General features: G+C 60.1%; 1 protein-coding gene across 1 annotated transcript in view; it reads left to right on the plus strand.

Annotated features, from left to right (window-relative positions):
• Positions 1-19,766, plus strand: part of THBS2 (thrombospondin 2) — a 39,428-nt gene that overhangs the window by 2,020 nt on the left and 17,642 nt on the right. The window contains exons 2-14 of the mRNA XM_079146188.1: positions 716-787; positions 2,074-2,633; positions 4,185-4,269; positions 7,419-7,615; positions 9,118-9,258; positions 9,930-10,026; positions 11,576-11,746; positions 12,002-12,178; positions 12,926-13,099; positions 14,805-14,932; positions 15,010-15,162; positions 15,694-15,912; positions 17,862-17,969. Coding sequence (XP_079002314.1) covers positions 736-787; positions 2,074-2,633; positions 4,185-4,269; positions 7,419-7,615; positions 9,118-9,258; positions 9,930-10,026; positions 11,576-11,746; positions 12,002-12,178; positions 12,926-13,099; positions 14,805-14,932; positions 15,010-15,162; positions 15,694-15,912; positions 17,862-17,969 — 2,262 coding nt within the window. The 5' untranslated portion in view covers positions 716-735. The remainder of the gene's footprint in view (positions 1-715; positions 788-2,073; positions 2,634-4,184; positions 4,270-7,418; positions 7,616-9,117; positions 9,259-9,929; positions 10,027-11,575; positions 11,747-12,001; positions 12,179-12,925; positions 13,100-14,804; positions 14,933-15,009; positions 15,163-15,693; positions 15,913-17,861; positions 17,970-19,766) is intronic.

A 19,766-nucleotide genomic window follows, 5' to 3' on the forward strand; every position in this document is an offset into this window, starting at 1 on the left:
CCGAGCGCCCCTCACATCCCCACCACCGGGATGAGGAGCCCAGACTGCGGGGCCCACGGAGGCCTGCGAGGAGTTAACTGTGGAGCCGGGCTTCCGTCCAGGTCTCCTGACTTCTGATCCAGCCCTCTGCACCCTGCCAGCTTAGAATCCTCAAGAATGGAAAAACAGGCCTGCAGGAGAGTAGGAAAGTAGGCCGAGAACTGCCGCTAAGTAAGCCTCCCTCTGTCCACGAAAACACCGCACCGAGCCCTTCACGCCCCCCGAAGCCCACAGCGGCCAGCTGGCTGAGGTAGGACCACAGCCTTCCTCACGGGTATTCACACAGAATGCCCACAGATGAAGTTCTCCAGGCTGGGTGTTTTCCTGACCTCCAGCTTCCAGGATCTGAGTCCTGGTGCTCCCCTCGCTCAGCGGAGCAATCACGAGGCTGTCCACTGCTCCTCTGCAGGATGGGTGCAGTTGTGGCCATATTTGCCACTGAGGGTTAAATCATGGGAATATTCAGAACATCACATGGTGCTTGTCCAGGACTGCTGGCCACTGACATGAGCTCCAGGGAGAAGCATCCGACCTTGAAAGAGTGTCCTCTGCCTGGGCTGGCTTCCCAGGACCCGCTGCCTCTGGCTGTGTGCGGCCTTCCTAAAGGCCCCTCGCGCACACCTTCCAGACACACTCGGCCTTGTGCCCTCACTAACCAGGGCTGCTTTTCTCCTAGGAGGTGCGACAGGAGGCAGGATGCTCTGGGGGCTGGCCCTGCTGGCCCTGTGGGCGTGGCCGGGCACAAACGGTGAGTGGACGCAGCTGCTTTTGCTTGTGAGGTGTGACCAGGAAGAGGCTGTGCTTACTGCATCTAACCCGAGCACCCACTGACTCCTTTGCAAATGAGACCTTTACTTGCTCTTGAATTCGTATAACATGGAAGGATTTTTTTTTGAAAACTCAGGTATTAGATAAAAATGGCATCCAGCAGGGATGCAGGGTCTAGCCACGCTCAGCTCTACTCATTTTTGCAACACTGCAAATGATCTTTCCCCCACTTACTTTCTGCTTCAGATATTGTCTTAAATATCTCACCACGCAGTTGTTCTCTCACAACCTGATTGTTCGTGACTTCATAGTATTCCATCAGAGAAGCTCTAAAGCTTTTAGATGTTCTTTTACTTGTTGTGAATAAATCTTTACTAGCATTTGTGATTATATCCTTTGCACAAGTCACAAAAATAAATTGCTCTTTTAATAGCAAAAGTCAAAGGTTTTAATCAACTTAATTCCTGCCAAGAGCTGTACTAAAAGTGGCCATATCCACACTTCTACCAGTACCAGCATGTACTAGAATGTTTTAATGTGCTGAGATAGAAAGTTATGCTTTTTAAAGGTCTTAAAACTTTTCATTCCGTGCATCATTCTGAATTATTTTAACTGCTGTACTTTGGGGAGTGTGCCAAGTCTCCTTTCCAGTTGTTGGATGGTGACTTAAAACCACTTGCCCGTAGCCTCGAGACCTCTCAGCGTCTTGGGTCCTTAGCCGCAGTGTTGGGGGATGCATTCTTACATTGGAAATTGCTAGCATAATCCGAGGCGGAGGATTGGAGGATTGCAACCAGAAAGCAACACACAATCTTGTTTCCTTCTAAGACTCCATTCCGGCCAGCCTGGCCTCTTCACTAGTTGTCCCCACCTGGGCACTGGGGTCCTGGGGAGCCTCCCTTCAGCCTCCGACCGGGGAGAAGGGACAGGCAGGAGGGGCTCCGAGTCCCATCTGGACAAGGCGGGGGCCTCTTGGTCGAGGAAGCCCTGCTGTGGGGTATGCCAGCAGACGGACAGCGCTGGTGGCTCTGCCCTCCCCCTGGCACCACACCTTGCCAGCCAAGGATCAAGCTAGCCCTCAGCTGTCGGGCACCGTGGCCCAGGGTGGGCGCCGAGGCTTTCCTCAGAGGAGCCCGGGCGCGCTGTGCAAAGGGGAAGGGCCTTGTGAGTGGGCGGGTGAGCTTGCTGGTGCGGCCTGCTTTGCTGCCTGCTCTGGGGCGCTCGTCCCCACTGCCTGGTGACCCCTGCCACACTTCCCTTTGGCAGCTGTCAACCAAGATGAGGAGGACTCTTCCTTCGACCTCTTCAGCGTCAGCAACATAAACCGGAAGACCATCGGCGCCAAGCAGTTCCGCGGGCCTGACCCTGGGGTGCCCGCCTACCGCTTTGTCCGCTTTGACTATATCCCCCCGGTGAACAGCGAGGACCTGGGCAGGATCCTCAGGGCCATGCGCCGGAAGGAGGGCTTCTTCCTCACCGCCCAGCTGAAGCAGGACCGCAAGTCCCGCGGCACGCTGCTGGCCCTGGAGGGCCCCGGCGCCTCCCAGAGGCAATTCGAGATTGTGTCCAATGGCCCAGCGGACACCCTGGACCTCACCTACTGGGCCGAGGGCACCCCGCACCCCGTCTCCCTGGAGGACGTGGGCCTGGCTGACTCGCAGTGGAAGAACGTCACTGTGCAGGTGGCCGGCGAGACCTACAGCCTGTACGTGGGCTGCGACCTCATCGACAGCTTCACCCTGGACGAGCCCTTCTACGAACAGCTGACGGCAGAGAGGAGCCGGATGTACGTGGCCAAAGGCGCTGCCCGGGAGAGTCACTTCAGGGTGCGTGCCCAGGGTGTGGCCTGCGCCGCGGGGCTCTGCTGGGGCCTGCGGGAAGGGCCACTCCAAGCCACCTGAAGTGGAACGCAGGGCAGTCCTACCAGGGAGAAGCACATGGCACACACTGGTTCCCGAACATGTGTGTGCACACACATGTACACAAACACACAGAAGCATGTGCCTACACATGCACTGAGCACACGTGCAGCACCCTCAGCTCGCACATACAGACACCGTGTAGACACATTGAACCACACATGCATGCGCACACACAAGGCCAAACATGTATGTTCCACATGCACACACACCCACCCTGTGTGCACGTGGGTACCTGTGAACAAACATAATGCACCAGAGGCATGCATAGCACACGCCTTCTGAGCCACACAGAGCCCAGCCTGTGGCCCCAGGGTCTTCTCGCCAGTGGTTAGCGGTGGAGCCAGGGCTGGTCCGAGACCTGGGAACCAGCCCCACCTTGTTTCTGGAAGCCCTACCTTGATATCAGTAGGCTGAAGCCAATGTCAGTGTGTGCTTTGGCAGCGGAAGAATGTGCGCTTGCCACCAGCTATCCTTCCCAGGAGGGGCTGTGGACTGGGGAGGGAATAGGCCCTGTCCTCCTCAGTTCAGGAGCTCAGGCACGACTTGGGCAGTCATGAGACTCAGAACCTGCAGCGGGGTGTCCACACAGACGTCCCACCCAGGAGCCCCCTTACAGGGTGAGCATGGTGCCCATGCAGTGCACGGGGCCTCAGACCTGCAGGTCTGGCCTCCTCCAGCAGCCCAGGGGCGGAGCCTCTCTCAGAAGGCTGTGCAGAAGGGAGCTGCAGCTCCCAGTGGGCCCCTGACCATACAGGAACACGGGGCACACTGTGCCGTGTGCAGTGCTAGGCTGTGGGTGCCTGTATTCAGGGTTTCCACTGTGGCATTTAGAACCTAGCTGGGTTTATCTGATCCTGACTCTGTCGTGAGTTGAGGAACATCTGCACGTTACTCTGACAGACAAGCACGTGTCCTTGGACATGCAGGCCCTGCGCAGATGTTGAAGCTTGGCCACTGGAATAGCAGATGTACGGCTTGCTAGGGAGTGAGTCTCTCCTGGCTGCAGGGCACCCTGGCAGCCACTGGTCGCGCACCAGGTGCACTGCCAGAGTGGCTTCCCATCATGGCGCAGAGGGCCTCACAGGCCAAGAGCCTGTGTCTCTGACTGGGCAGTGGACACTTCCCAGTGTCCCAGGGGGCCTGAGGGCTCTGCCAGGAGAGGCCTGGAGTCCCTAGCATGCTCCGGAGACTCGCTCCCCAGGCTCCTGCTGTTCCCTGCAGAGCACTTTCTTCCCTAGTTAGGTCTTTCATGTTCTACTTCTTGTGTCCTGCCTAAAGCCCAAGTTTCCAAACAGCAGGTGCAGGACGTATGCTCACACGGAGATTCCACAGCTGCTCATGTGAAGCAGGCCAGCAGAGGCCCTGCTGGGAGGCCCTTGCTGCACTGCTGAAGTCTGCTGTGGCCTGGGTCTCAGCGTGGCTCACCTGCTGCTCCTTCCTGGGCTGCTTCCACAGGGTCTGCTGCAGAACGTGCACCTGGTGTTTGAGAACTCTGTGGAGGACCTCCTAAGCAAGAAAGGCTGCCAGCAAGGACAGGGAGGTAGGTGCACGCGAGCAATGCCCGGTGCTTCCTCTGGGGTGGGCTGCCGCTGGGCCAGGCACACTGGAGGGGACTTCAGTAACGGTGTTTGGGTAGGGTCTTATCGCTGAGACCTGCCGACCTCTGAACATGATCAGTTATCAAAGGATTGATTCTGAATAGTTTTTAGTAACAGCAAATCCCCTTTACAAGCTCAAAGTTAGATGGCCGACCCTTTGATACCGTGTTGAAGGAAGGCAGGTTTTCAGACCTAGCAGTGACGATTGCCGCCCAGGTCCTTCGCAGAGGCTGTGGAACTGGATCAGTTTTCCTGTGCAGTCCCAGCGGCTGGGACCTTCCCTCAGCCTGTGAGGATGGGGCACACTGCTGCCGACTGACATCCTCATCTGCCAGCTTGCAACTTCAGCTGCACCTCCCCATGCTCGGCCAACACCCTCGTGAGCATTTTATCGGTGGAGGTCACTGTGCAGAGGTCTTCAGCGCAGTATCTCAGGATCCTCAGATGACCTTGTGAGATGGGCACTTACTTTTCCTGGTGCTGGGGACAGAACCCAGGGCCTCCCTCAGAGCCATGGCCTCGTCTGCGACAGGTGGCGCTTTTTACCTTGCTTCACAAGGAAGAGGAGGCCTGAGGCGGGCCTCATTTCCAGCAGAGAGTCGCACGAATGTGCATGGTCTTGGTCCAGACCTCTTCTTCACTTCGGTTCTGCACCATGAGGCACAACTGCTCTGTACGCACCGACACGCCAGGGACGAGAGGAGTCGATGTCTGGGTGGAAAATGGGGCTGCGACCCAACACTTGGTGTTGGAGCGGGCACTGCGGCCTGAGCCTGGGTCTGCGGCTGTGGGCCACCTGAGCCCCTGGCAGTTCCCCGTGAGCGCAGCTCTCGCTGCCCGAAGCCTCCTGCATGTTCAGGGTGCTGGCGGAGGCGAGCTTCTCCCAGGCCAAGGCCACAGGTGGTTGCTCTGTGGACCACTTGGCGGCCGGGCAGGGAGAGGTTGTCTAGAGACTCTAATGCACACAGCATTGTCCTCATAAGGACGAAGCGCACTCTTTGTGCTCTGGGTCACAGCCTCCGGTTCAGTGTGGCGGAGCTAGAGCTGATCCTCACAGGCAGCCTGCAGCTTGTGCGAGTCCAGAGAGGGCATGACCCCAACCCGTGGGAGCCGACGCGGGGTGACTCAGGCCTCGGCAGGGCAGCTCACAGGCAGTCTGCTCCCTGGCACTACTGAAGTCACACACTTACAGCCCCTGGGCGTTCTCAGCCCTTCCTGAAAGATGGCTTTGACACAGAGCGCAGGTCCGTCACGAGCTGTAGTGGACTGTGGGTCCACGCCCTTGCTTCCCTGCGCACGCCCTGCAGTCCCTGCACTCAGGGGCTGGCCACGGTGGGCTCTTCCCGCTCCTGTTAGATGAAGGAACCAGCCCCACAGCACAGGCTCCTGGGTGGTGCTGGTGACCACAGGACCCTCTGCTACTCGGTGGGAGGAGGGCCTCTGTGAAGGGGTCTGACGTGCAGGTCCCACAGCTGGCCATCAAGTCCACCCAGTCACGACAGATGAGCAGCAGATAGAGACACAGACGGCCTTGGCTCAGCTGTTAGGGAGGAAAAGAGACATCCTGGAAAGGCTGAGGCATTTTAGAAAGCCAAAGTGAATGTGCCATGTAAGATCCATGAAAGAGAGTGCTGCCACTAATCTACATGTCTGTGTGTCATCTGTCACCTGTCACCTCTGGATCACCTGTCACCTGTCATCTGTCAATCATCTACCATCTTATTCATCTATGTCACCTGTCATTGGTCATCTATTCCTATCATCTATGTATCATGCATCGCCCATCACCTATCCACCTGACAGTCTACCATCTGTCTCCCTGGTTCTTTGGTTAGCTGTGCACACACTTGATTTGCATGGTTAGATGTAGCTGTGGGCATAATGCACCCGAGGGGCGCTTACGTGAACTGCAACAGTGATTTATAACTAAGTAACAACGCTCAGCAATTGGTGTGGACAGAATCATAAGGCGAACACAGACTAACTCAGAAATGGAATGCCTGAAAGGAAAAAGGCATTTCAATGCCTGAGGATCACCCCTGAGAGGGAGCTGGAGCCCATGTTGAACAGAGGAGAAGAGCTGGGCCTGGGAACTCTGGATAGGCCCCACCTGGGGACGACTCTGATTCTGGACTTGCCCCAGATCAATTTAAACTAAGGATCCTGCCCACCTGTGCCCATGAGTCAGGGCTTCCCATGGCTTGATGATTTCCCGGGCAGTGGGAGGCAGAGTCCACTAAGGCTCCTGCCTCTCTTTTGGAGGGCAGCAGTGGCAGAGCAGAGACCCGAGGGCAGGAAGAGGCTGAGGAGCCCAGGGTGCTGCAGGGTCTTCAGTGCCCAGCACAGAGCCTGGAATGGGTGGGAAATAGAGAAGGGCCCCAGGAAGGTGGAGAGGACCCATCAGCATGCATGGGTCTGTGGCTGAAGAGGGGTGGGTGGGGCACGGAGAAGGGATGGTCAGCCTGGTGGAGGCGCAGGGCTCCAGGGTGCCTACTCACGTACCTCTGTCTCTGGCTGGGTCTGCACTTTCTGCTTCTAAACGGAACTCCTCTGAGACAGGAGGATCTCGAGTTGAAATCCCGCCTCACCTGTGGCGAGCTGCTAAGCAACCCAGTGAGACCCTATGGCCAAATAAAATTCAAGATAGTGCTGGGGATGCGGCTCAGTGGCCAAATGCCCCTGAGTTCAGTCCTTGGTACTCAAAAACAGAAAACAAAATGTAACTGAACTTCTGCCGTGGTTTTCCTTTTTTGTGGTGGTACTGGGGATTGCTTGAGCCCGGGAGCACTTAATCACTGAACCATATCCCCAGCCCTATTTATTTTTCATTTTGAGACAGGATCTTGCTCAGTTGCTGAGGCTGGCCTGGAACTGGGACCCTCCTGCTGCAGCCTCCCTAGTGTGGCCCTGCGCCCTTCTGTTGGGCCCATGGCTGGGAGGGGCGGCACCCTTTCTTAGGCCCAGGTCCCAGCTGGAGACAGCTGCTGCCAACTCTCCCTGTGCCCTGGGTACAGTTCAGCACAGGGCCACTGAGCCAGGTGGGAGGCCACAGTGGCCAGGCCCTCACTGGCCCTGCCTGTGTGCTCCCCAGCTGAGATCAACGCCATCAGCGAGCACACGGAGACGCTGCACCTGAGCCCTCACGTCACCACGGAGCTGGTGGGCCAGGGTGTGGAGAAGAGGCCGGAGGTGTGTCAGCACTCCTGCGAGGAGCTGGGCAGCATGATCAGCGAGCTCTCGGGGCTGCACGTCATGGTGAACCAGCTCAGCGAGAACCTGAGGAAAGTGGTGGGTGCCCAGGCAGGGGTGGGCCGGGCCCTCGGAGAGGCTGCACAGCTCCCTGCAGCCAGCCCACGCCTCTGGGGGCAATCGTGCCCTGACCTGGAGAGACTCTGACTCCCTTAAAAGCCTGCTACTGACTGGACACAGGGCTCCACACGCAGCTGGGGGAGGGAGACTGCAGGGGTGTCAGGGGGGCCCGACAGAGACGCAGGCGCGGGATGCCCGTTCTCCAAACACACCCTCCATTTTGGGATGTTCTCCCCAGCAAGCAAAAGCAGGCGGTGAAGAGGGAGGTCCTTATTCATGGGTGGAATGCAGACGGCGCAAGGTGGACAGCTGTACAGACAGACAGGAAGGGCCACGGGCCACAGGCCCCTCTGTGGGCCTCTGGCTACGAGGAGAAGGGCCACGGGTGCCTCACAGCTCAGAGGGCTGACAGTGGCAAGGCCCGGCTACCATGCTCCCTGCGATGTCCACACGGCTGAGCTGGTGTCCACTGGAGGAATGGCCACTGCTCCCTAGGGGACGGCGCACACCCTGGGCTCCTGCCTTGAGGCACTCCCTGGCCCCTTTGGTCCCACGTGAAAGGAGCCCCTAGGCGTGGGTGTCTGACCCTGTCCAGATGAGGGGCCCCCTGGACTCCTGCCCTTAGTAGTGGATGGAAGGGCCCCAGAAGGCCACGCACTGGCTCGGGGCATGTGAGGTGGAGCAGTCTCCGGGCACCCTCCACGGGGCATGTGACCTGGGCAGCCGTGGGAGTGCAGGTGGGAGCCACCCTTGCAGCCCTGTCCATGGCAGCCTCCCGGGGCTGCGCACCCAGGTTCCTTCAGCTCGCTCTCCTGGTGGCTAATGACAGGCGGCTAATGACTGCCCGAGGCTGTTCTGATGGCCAATGACAGGTGGCTCCTGCTGCTCAAGAGGCTCTCCTGGTGACCAATGACGGCTCCTGCTGCCCTTGTGTCTGTGTGGTCAGCTTGGGCTGCGCCCCTCTCAGTTCCTGGCAGCCTCAGAAAACGTCGCGAAGGCTGTGTGACTCCATGGAAGGGCCTGCTCCCACAGGGACTGCCTCGTGGGGAGGGCGGAGCGGCTCTGGGGCCTTGGCGCAGCCTCCGCTGGCCCCGCCCTCACCATGCCTCTCACCTGGCCTGTGCTGGGGAGCAGTGCCCATCCTGCCATGGACAGGACAGCAGGAGTGAGTGGTTCACCAATGGCCCGTAGCTCTTGGCTGCAGGGGCTGTGCCCGGCTTCTGCCTGCTGGCCAGCGCCCACAGTGGGCCCACCAACTGGGGCTGGGTGGGGTTGAGGCTGTGACATTTGGGTCTCGTAGTGAGTGGAGAAGTGGGGAGCCCAGGGGTGGCAGAACCCATCTGCGCCTGTGTGGTCAGGGCTCCAGGGCCTGAGTCCCTGCGTCCCCACCTGGAGCTGCTCAGTGAGGGAGGAGCCTCCTCATCCAGACAGGATGAGACTGTGTTGGGTTCTTGGCCACTCCTAATGCTGACTCCTTGCAGTCCAGTGACAACCAGTTCCTGCTAGAACTCCTTGGCGGCCCTCCTAAGACGCGGAATGTGACGGCCTGCTGGCAGGATGGCCGGTTCTTTGCTGAAAATGAAACCTGGGTGGTGGACAGCTGTACATCCTGCACCTGCAAGGTGAGTTCCTGGGCTGGAACCCATGCAGGGCCTCTGGCCAGCTCGGTACCGTGAGGCCCAGCTGCATGCACAGGGTGCAGGGCTGCCCCAGAATGTGGTAGGACACAGGGAGCTGGCAGGACACTGGCGGGAGCTTGCAGGGCCACCGCAGTGTGACTCTGATGACTCCAGGCTTTGCACATAAAGAAACCCATACCCAGAGGGGTGGGTGACATGGCCAGTGTCACCAGGGGTCAGAAACATCTGGAAGGGAGCTACCCAGAGGCTCCTCCTGTCCGTATCTGATGCCATGAGGTTCTGATAGGGCCCTGGTGCTTTGCAGGAGCCTCTGAGAAAGCGAGTCATTGTCAAGAACATTCTAGATGACCTGGTTCTTCTCACTAATGACCAGTGTCTATGCACAAGGACTCAGATATCACACAACACAAGGCCACCCTACTTGCCCTTCCTCCCCCCTGCTGCAGGATGAGGCTAGTCTTGGCTGCAGGTTCCTTCTCAGTAGCAGGAGAGGGGACACTGGGCCCACAGAGCCGCCTCAGATTGGCCCACATCTCCCGCTATCATGGAGGACCTTGGAAGATATACAGCTGCCCTACTGACCCTTTGTACTCAGCCCTGGACCAAGGCTGCTGCTTTAAATGAGTGACCTGAGTCACCTCTTTTTCTTACAGAAGTTCAAAGTTGTCTGCCACCAGATCTCCTGCCCACCGGCCACCTGTGCCAGCCCAGCCTTTGTGGAGGGCGAGTGCTGTCCCTCCTGCTCCCTCTGTGAGTACTGCCCGTGAGCCTCCCCCTGTGAGTACTGCCCACGAGCACCCTGCAGGCAGAGTCACGCTGGTGCCCTTGTTCTTGGGTTGGTCAGGGCAGAGGTGAGGCTCAGCCTGGTGAAGACAGGGAGACGGGGAAGCCGAGGGACATCTGGGCCCCGGTAGTCCACTAGCCAGTGGCCAGGAAGCAGCTCCAGGGCCTAGGATTCCAGGCACCAGACATCGGTCCTTCCCTGTCAATTCTCAGAGCAGCAGACAGAGCCCCAGGGACCCTGCAGGGTCCATAAACCCAGCTCTCTGGGCCAGTGAGAGGCCCTGTGTAAACACCAGGTACCAGCCAGCCACACGAGGTGGAGACCACACGGGACAGTGGTCACTGCCACGCACTCTGGAACAGCAGGGGAAGGCACGACACAAACCCGCAGTCCATTGCCAGCGACACGCTCTAAGCCACAGAAACACTCCCAGGGCTGGCCTCCCTGGGTCCTGCACCCCAGGGCGAGGTCGGAGCTGGCACAGAGTCCCCGTGTCTGCCTCCTTCCACACTTGCCGCCCATCCCCTGTCTCACCCCAGAGCTCGCCGGCAGGGCTTCCCAGCCGCAGCTGCCTGGGCGCCGGGAGGCTCCTGTGACTGGCCCAGGCCTCCATTGCTCTGCTGAGGCGCTGGCTCTCCTCCTGCATGCGTGCAGAGCTGCGGCTCCCGCCCGCCACAGCCCAGTCCCCCCGCCTGGGGCTCGGGTCCTGCTGTCCCCCTGAGGACACTGTGCTCTGTTGCTGGGAGGGTCTTGCCTCTGGGTGTGAAGCACAGAAACTGTCCTGGACACACCAGGTTAGCCGTACACCTGAGGTAAACGGTGGCCAGGAGGTGCTGTTGGATGGTGGCGGAGCTGGATTGCTGGTGCCCGGAGCAGACCCCACTGGAAGGAGGTCTTCAGGGCACAGGAGCCCTGGACAGGAGGAGGCTGGCTTCCACGCTGCTCTGCCTGCTGCTTCCGGGACCTGCCGCCACAGCACTCCCAGGAGAGCTCCGGCCACGGCACCTCTTCCCTCTGGTTTCCTTTGTGGGAAGTTCTTTATTTAATTTCTCTCCATTTAGATTGGAAATGAGCTCTAGGGGCTGTAATTTCAGCCAATGGTCCAAACATGTCATCAACGTAGGTACATCGCAAATGGGGTGGAAGGAGGGAAGCCGGGTCTTCAGGACCCACACGAGACCTCACGCGGCCACGGCTCAGGGCTCAGTGCTCCCGCCAGCGGTCTTGCCTGAGTTGCTCCCTGTGCTCGCAGCTGGCACTGCCCTCCCGCGGGCGGGAGACCCATGGTCCACTTCATTTTGCCCTTGGAAGGGCACCGGGATCTCACCAGGTGATGGCTGCACTGTCTGCTCTGGGATCCTGCCACCACCATGCAACCTCCCCTCAGGAAGCCCTGTGCCCAGGAGGTGTCCGCGTCACCAGAGCAGGAACCAGGCAGCTCTGAGGTGCCAGCTCTGACCCGGGGCCTGTCCTGGAGGCTGGGCCTGACCTCCTGTGTTGTGTTCTCTTGGCCAGCGATGGACGGTGCAGAGGGCTGGTCTCCGTGGGCGGAGTGGACCGAGTGTTCCGTCACGTGTGGCTCTGGGACCCAGCAGAGAGGCCGGTCGTGCGACGTCACCAGCAACAGCTGCCTGGGCCCCTCCATCCAGACTCGGGCCTGCAGCCTGGGCAAGTGCGATACCCGCAGTGAGTACCGCTCCCTGCCCACACCCGGGGCGGCTGGGGCTGGACGGGATGGGGCTCGCCCTGCCCGCACCCAGGGCTGGCCTGGGCTGCCCTCTGGTGCTGGAGGCATCGGCCTTGTGTGAGGACTCTCGGGCGAAGGCAACAGGTCTTGCCCACTCCTCCCTGGCGTGGGGCGTGCGTGGCAGAAGGCAACCTGGGGTCCGGCCCAGCCCCGGTGCACAGCCAGACCTGAGTTCTTTGTGCTTCCTGTGCTAGTCCGGCAGAATGGTGGCTGGAGCCACTGGTCGCCCTGGTCCTCTTGCTCTGTCACCTGTGGGGTCGGCAACATCACACGCATCCGTCTGTGCAACTCCCCAGTCCCCCAGATGGGTGGCAAGAACTGCAAAGGCAGCGGGCGGGAGACCAAAGCCTGCCAGCGCGACCCGTGCCCAGGTAAGTGGTGACACAGGGTGGGCTCTGGCAGGGGCAGCTGGGAGTGAGGACTGAGCTGCAGCAGGCTCCTGCCTGCTGGGCCGTCCCACCCCGGCTGGTCACAGAGGCCGCAGACAGCCAGCTCCGCGCAGAGGCTGAGCACCCTCATCCCGTGGAGGAGCCTGGTCACCCGTGCTCAGCTCCGTCCAACTCGGGCTTAGCCAGGTTGCGTCGGGTGCTAGAGACAGTCGAGTCACACAGAATCTACACTTAGAGGAAAGTGGGCCACAGCTGTGAGCCGGCCTGGGGAATCCGTGTGCAGACTGAGCCCAGGACAGGACCCTGCCTAGGGCTGGGCCGGACGCAGCCTAAGGAACACGGGCTAGGGCAAGGACTCCTCCAGGGAGCTGGCCTGGCATCACAGGGAGACTGCCACACACAGGGTCCCTCTCTCCACCCCTCAAACACGGGGCCGGACTCTTCTCCAGAGGCCCCCGGTAGACGGACCAGGCTTCTGACAGTCCAAAGTTGTGAGAGTTTCTTCCAGGGTGAAGACACAGCCATCAGTCACTCTGTCATGTACTACCTGAATCTGGCCATGAGGGCCAAGCAGCCTACTGCCCCCTCACCTCCTATGCAACCAGGAGTCCAGACCAGCTCCCTGGCCCTGAGGATCACTGCTGCATCTCTGCTCCTGGGGCATGCCCTTCAGGGGGACCACAATGTCTGACCCCTTCCCCTGTAAGCCCCTCTCCTGGCTCTCTGCAGTCGATGGCCGCTGGAGCCCCTGGTCCCCCTGGTCTACATGCACAGTCAGCTGTGCAGGAGGGATCCGCGAGCGCTCACGAGTCTGCAACAGCCCCGAGCCCCAGTATGGAGGGAAGGACTGTGTCGGGGACGTGAAGGAGCACCAGATGTGCAACAAGAGGAGCTGCCCCATAGGTGGGTGTGGTGACAGTGACAGAGAGCTGCCCAGGGGGATGTGGGTGACGGTGACAGAAAGCTGCCCAGGGGGGTGTGGTGACAGACACAAGAGGTGTCCCCAGGTGGGTGTGGTGACAGTGACAGAGAGCTGTCCCAGGTGGGTGTGTTGACAGTTACAGAGAGCTGTCCCCAGGTGGGTGTGGTGACAGTTACAGAGGACCTGTCCCCAGGTGGGTGTGTTGACAGTGACAGAGAGCTGTCCCCAGGTGGGTGTGTCGACAGTGACAGAGAAGTGTCCCCTGGTGGGTGTGGTGACAGTGACAGAGAGGTGTCCCCAGGTGGGTGTGTTGACAGTGACAGAGAGCTACCCCAGGTGGGTGTGGTGACAGTGACAGAGAGGTGTCCCCAGGTGGGTGTGTTGACAGTGACAGAGAGATGTCCCCAGGTGGGTGTGGTGACAGTGACAGAGAAGTGTCCCCTGGTGGGTGTGGTGACAGTGACAGAGAGGTGTCCCCAGGTGCATGTGTTGACAGTGACAGAGAGATGTCCCCAGGTGGGTGTGGTGACAGTGACACAGAAGTGTCCCCTGGTGGGTGTGGTGACAGTGACAGAGAGCTGTCCCCAGGTGTGTGTGTTGACAGTGACAGAGAAGTGTCCCCAGGTGGGTGTGGTGACAGTGACAGAGAGGTGTCCCCAGGTGGGTGTGTTGACAGTGACAGAGAGCTACCCCAGGTGGGTGTGGTGACAGTGACAGAGAAGTGTCCCCTGGTGGGTTTGGTGACAGTGACAGAGAGCTGTCCCAGGTGGGTGTGTTGACAATGACAGAGAGCTGTCCCCAGGTGTGTGTGGTGACAGTGACAGAGAAGTGTCCCCTGGTGGGTGTGGTGACAGTGACAGAGAGCTGTCCCAGGTGGGTTTGGTGACAGTGACAGAGAGCTGCCCCACGTTGGTGTTCGTGACAGTGACAGAGGACCTGTCCCCAGGTGGGTGTGTCGACAGTGACAGAGAAGTGTCCCCTGGTGGGTGTGTTGACAGTGACAGAGAGCTGTCCCAGGTGGGTGTGTTGACAGTGACAGAGAGCTGCCCCAGGTGGGTGTGGTGACAGTGACAGAGAGGTGTCCCCAGGTGGGTGTGGTGACAGTGACAGAGAGCTGTCCCACGTGCGTGTGGTGACAGTAACAGAGAAGTGTCCCCTGGTGGGTGTGGTGACAGTGACAGAGAGCTGTCCCAGGTGGGTGTGTTGACAGTGACAGAGAGCTGCCCCACGTTGGTGTTCGTGACAGTGACAGAGGACCTGTCCCCAGGTGGGTGTGGTGACAGTGACAGAGAAGTGTCCCCTGGTGGGTGTGTTGACAGTGACAGAGAGGTGTCCCCAGGTGCATGTGTTGACAGTGACAGAGAGGTGTCCCCAGGTGGGTGTGGTGACAGTGACAGAGAGGTGTCCCCAGGTGGGTGTGGTGACAGTGACAGAGAGCTGCCCCAGGTGGGTGTGTTGACGTTGACAGAGACAGAGAGCTGTCCCCTGGTGGGTTTGGTGACAGTGACAGATAGCTGTCCCTAGGTGGGTGTGGTGGCAGAGTGTGGGAGGAGCTTCCTGGGGAGCGGCAGGCGTGCACTGCCGGGTGGTAGCACAGCTGCAGCTTAGTCCCTGTGAGGAGCGGCCCTGTGCCTGCCTCCTGCGCCCGGGCCTCTGGCGTGGGCTCAGCCTGTCTGCCCGTTACAGATGGGTGCTTGTCCAACCCCTGCTTTCCCGGAGCCCAGTGCAACAGCTTCCCCGATGGCTCCTGGTCGTGCGGCTCCTGTCCAGTGGGCTTCCTGGGCAATGGCAGCCACTGCGAGGACCTGGACGAGGTAGGTGCTCTCTACATGCGGTGGGGTGCCCGTGGTGCCGAGGGGGCCAGCGGTTCACGTCTGCCTTGTCCCCGTAGTGTGCCGTGGTCACCGACATCTGCTTCTCCACCAACAAAGTTTCCCGCTGCATCAACACCCAGCCCGGCTTCCACTGCCTGCCCTGTCCCCCGCGCTACAAGGGGAGCCAGCCCTTTGGGGTGGGTCTGGAGGCAGCCAGGACAGAAAAGCAGGTGAGCTGGGCTTGCCTTCCCTGCCGCCGCTCTCAGCCCTGCCTGGGCCATCCCAGGAGGTGTCTGCTCCTGCCAAGGCTGGGGTTGCTGGAGCCCCAGGGCACAGGGGAGTTCAGACTGACGTGAAGGATCCCTGGGCACAGGGTGCTGTTTTCTCCTGTTCGTGAGGTCTTCCTCTGTTTGGTGTTGCTGTAGCAGAACACTTATGAGGGAATAGCAGGGACAGTTCTGAAGGCTGGGAGCCCAGGATGGACAGTGGAGGACCAGGATCTGGGGATGCAGGCAGGCTTGGCACTTAACAGGCAGGAAAGTCCACAACCTAACCTCCCACCAGGTCCAGCCCCGGGGACCTTTTCCCACACAAGCTGTGTGGGGACACATTCAGACCTCAGCCAGCGACAGCACCTGGGAGCCCAGGTGGGCCCAGAAGCAAGGCTGCTGCTGCTGAGGGCCTCCCCGCAGCTCCCTGGGCTGCCCTGGCCCTCCTCCCCATCAGGGCCTGCTGGCGAGTCAAGACCCTCGGTCCCACAGGAGTGTGAGCCAGAAAACCCCTGCAAGGAGAAGACGCACAACTGCCACAAGCACGCAGACTGCATCTACCTGGGCCACTTCAGCGACCCCATGTTCAAGTGCGAGTGCCAGACGGGCTACGCAGGCGATGGGCTCATCTGCGGGGAGGACTCGGACCTGGACGGCTGGCCCAACAGCAACCTGGTCTGCGCCACCAACGCCACCTACCACTGCGTCAAGGTGAACCCCTGTGCCTGCAGGCATGGCTGCCACTCCCTCTACTCCCAGCAGGGACTCTGGGGAGGCAGGGCTGGGCCAGTGCTGACAAAGTGCCCCAGACCGCATAGCCACCAGCTGTGACGCTCCTCCCACACTCCGCAGGGCCAAAGGGCCCGAGGGTCCCGCTGGCCCTGTGGTTAGCCCTGGTGGAAGGAGTGCCTCCCAGGTTGGTCCTCTCCGTGGGTCCCCTGCCCCCAAGGGACCACCAGCAGGGTGCGCCTTCCAGGGCTGGTTGCTGGAGCCTGGCAGGATGCACCCCAGCACTTGTGCACGGACACACCCAGCATTCGACCTGGAGAGCAGATGAGAGAGTTGGCGAGGCCCACACCTGGCCGGGGTGCAGAGGCACGAATGTCCCAGATGAGGTGGCCCCCGTCTCGGCAATGTTCTCCACAAAGACCCAGATGTGCTGCAGGATAAGGAGCAAGTCAGTCCCAGGAGCCACTGCGCCGCTAGGGTCCACATGGGCTGCACCACAGTGCCAGGGCCCCGTGGCATTGAGCAACAGGAGGTGTCTGTTCGTGGTTCTTGAGCCCTGTGGGGCCAAGGCAGCATAGGCAGCTCCTCCAGAGGCCCAGGGATGACCCTCCCTGCCCTTTCAGCTTCAGGGGCTCCAGGGCTCTTGGGCTTGTGGCCCCATTGCTCTGGGCTCTGCTGTCCCCACACCACTCTCTGCCCCGTGCTTCCCTGCCACCCCCAGCCTCGCCCTTACTGGGATGCAGGAGACTGTGCTCAGGGCCCATCTGGTGGCCCAGAGCAAGCCTTCTGATTGAGACCCTTAATGACCACATCTTCCACCATGGGTGACATTTGTTCTTCTCCCACGTGAGGGACACTTGCCCCAGAGCCCAGGAAGTGAGTGGACATTTGGGGAGCAAACGTGGTGCTCCCCAGTGCCCCACGGCATCACTGCAGACTCACAGAGCTGCCAGGAGCACCTCTGAAATGTGCTCCTCCATCGCTCTTGACCAAGGGTGGCAACGGTGACCCAAGCACAGCTAGAAACGCTCTCTGCCCATGAGGGTGATTCCCGGCCTACTGCGTCTGCTGGCCCTGCCACCCTTCCTGGCAGGCCCCTGCTAGGGAATGCCCAGACTTCTGCAGACTCGGTGGGAGTGCAGACGGGAGGTCTCTAACTCCAAGCAGCACATCACAGTTCCCTTTCCTCCTCACTCTCTCTCTGTCCACCTGTCTGCCATCTGTACCATACTTGTGAGGACCAAGGACTAGCAGTTAGACTGAAGAAACCACCTCCTGCCCCCATGTCCACTTCCATATGGGGTGCGTCTTCCCTGGGTTCCATGTCCTCACTGTCACCTCATCCCCCAGTGCCAGGGCTCTGCATGCAGGGTCCCCTGGGAGGAGCTGGCCCCACTTCTGCGTCCCCATGACAGGCGGTCTGCATTCCACCTTTTGGTATTTCCAGGGTCTGTGTCTCAGCCCAGAGGAACTGCAGAAGGCGTTCCCTGCCCGCAGGTGTCCTTGTCTGTGTGAGGAGCTGACTAGGGGAGTGGCGTCAGGTCCGCAGCCTCAGGCGACACTCCCTGGAGGCTCTGTCCTTGGATGCTGCTGGCCCCTAGGGCTGGATGCAGGCCTGGGCTCCTTTCCTCTGGGCTGAGGTCGTGTAGGGAACGTTCCTGCCTGTCCGGGACAGCGGCCCCTCGCTGCCTCTCCTCTGCCGTTGTTGGTGACTTCTCCTGGCCCTGGGCTCAGAACACCGCTGCTCTCCTCTTCGCTCCCGGGGACCAGGTCCTAGGAAAAGCATAGCCTCAGGCTCCACTGCAGGGCCCTGCCTGCAGCCGAGGACCATGCTGACATCCACGCTGTGGCACCAGCTCACTGCTGCCATCCACCTCGCCACGGAGACGAGGCTCTGCAGACAGCTTACGGTCACTGCCCTCTTCCCACAGGACAACTGTCCCCAGCTGCCTAACTCTGGACAGGAGGATTTTGACAAGGACGGAATTGGAGATGCCTGCGATGAGGATGATGACAACGATGGTGTGAGCGATGAGAAGGTGGGGGATGTGGCACCGCGCACCTGGGAGGGCGTGGGCACTGCGCACCTAGAGGAAGTATGGGCACCATGCACCTGGGAGGGCGTGTGGGCACTGCGCACCTAGAGGAAGTATGGGCACCATGCACCTGGGAGGGCGTGTGGGCACTGAGCACCTGGGAGGGAGTATGGGTACCATGCCCCTGGGAGGGCGTGTGGGCACTGAGCACCTGGAGGCAGTATGGGCACCATGCACCTGGGAAGGCGTGTGGGCACTGAGCACCTGGGAGGGAGTATGGGTACCATGTCCCTGGGAGGGCGTGTGGGCACTGAGCACCTGGAGGAAGTATGGGCACCATGCACCTGGGAAGGCGTGTGGGCACTGAGCACCTGGGAGGGAGTATGGGTACCATGTACCTGGGAGGGTGTGTAGGCACCGTGCACCTGGGGCACAGGGGTGGAGAGGTGGACAGAGCAGGCACGTGCACTGGGCCTTGTGATACAAATCTGATGCCCACTGAGGGGGCTGTTCCCAGGCCTCTGGTAAAGCGCGTCACCTGCAGAAGCATGGTGTGCTGGTGGGCTCTGCAGCAAGTGTGCTCACGCCACACTTCCTTCTGGGTGAACTGTGCCTGCTTCCACAGCAGGACCAGTGAGAGCCAGCACACAGCCAGAGAGCTCCCCTGTCCTCCGCTGGCCTCCGCTGCACACAGCACAGCAGCACTGCCCCAGGGAGGAACATATGCCTAGGCTTGTGCTCAGCCCTTTCCATTCCTGACTCTCAACTTCCACTCACTCACGCCCCCACTCACTCCTCCACTCACTCCTCCACTCTCACCTCCACTCGCTCCGCCACTCACCCCTCCACTCACTCCTCCATTCATTCTTCCACTCACTCCTCCTCTTGCTCCTCCACTCTGTCCTCCACCCACTCCACCACTCACTCTACACTCACTCCTCCACTCTCTTGCCCTCTTGCTCCTCACAATCTACTCCACTCACTCCTCCAATCACTCCTCCACTCTCTCCTCCACTTGCTCCGCCACTCACTGCTCCACACTCCTCCACACCCTCCTCCACTCACTCCTCCATATAATCCTCCACTCACTCCTCCACATACTCCTCCACTCACTCCTCCACATGCTCCTCCACACACTCCTCGACTCGCTCCTCACTCGCTCTTCCACACGCTCCTCCAACGCTCCTCCACTCTCTGCTCCACTCCACCTCCACTCAGTCCTCCACACACTCTTCCACTCACTTCCCCACTCACTCCTCTAATCACTCCTCCACTCATTCCTATACACACTACTCCAATTACTCCTCCACTCACTCCTCCACTCACTCCTCCACACACTTCACCACTCATTCCTCCACACACTCCTCCACTCATCCTCCACACCACACAGTCCTCGACAGACTCCTCCACACATTCCTCCACTCGATCCTCCACTCACTCCTCCACTCAATCCTGCACAAGCTCCACCACTCACTCCTCCCCACAGTCCTCCACTCACTACTCCATTCATTCCTCCACATACTCCTCCACACACTCCTTCACTCATTCCTCCACATTACTCCTCACACTCATTTTTCCACTCGCTCCTCCACACACTCCTCCACTTGCTTCTCCACTCGCTCCTCCACTCACTACTCCACTCCTCCACTCACTCCTCCACATTCTCCTCCACTACTCCTCCACTCACTCCTCCACACACTTCTCCACTCATTCTCCACACCCCCCTCCACTACGCCTCCACACAAACTTCCACACACTCCTCCACAGACTCCTCCACTCATTACTCCACTCGCTCCTGCA

Source organism: Sciurus vulgaris (genome assembly GCF_902686455.1).
Source record: "Sciurus vulgaris genome assembly, chromosome: 7".
In the NCBI taxonomy this organism is placed as follows: Eukaryota; Metazoa; Chordata; class Mammalia; order Rodentia; family Sciuridae; genus Sciurus; species Sciurus vulgaris.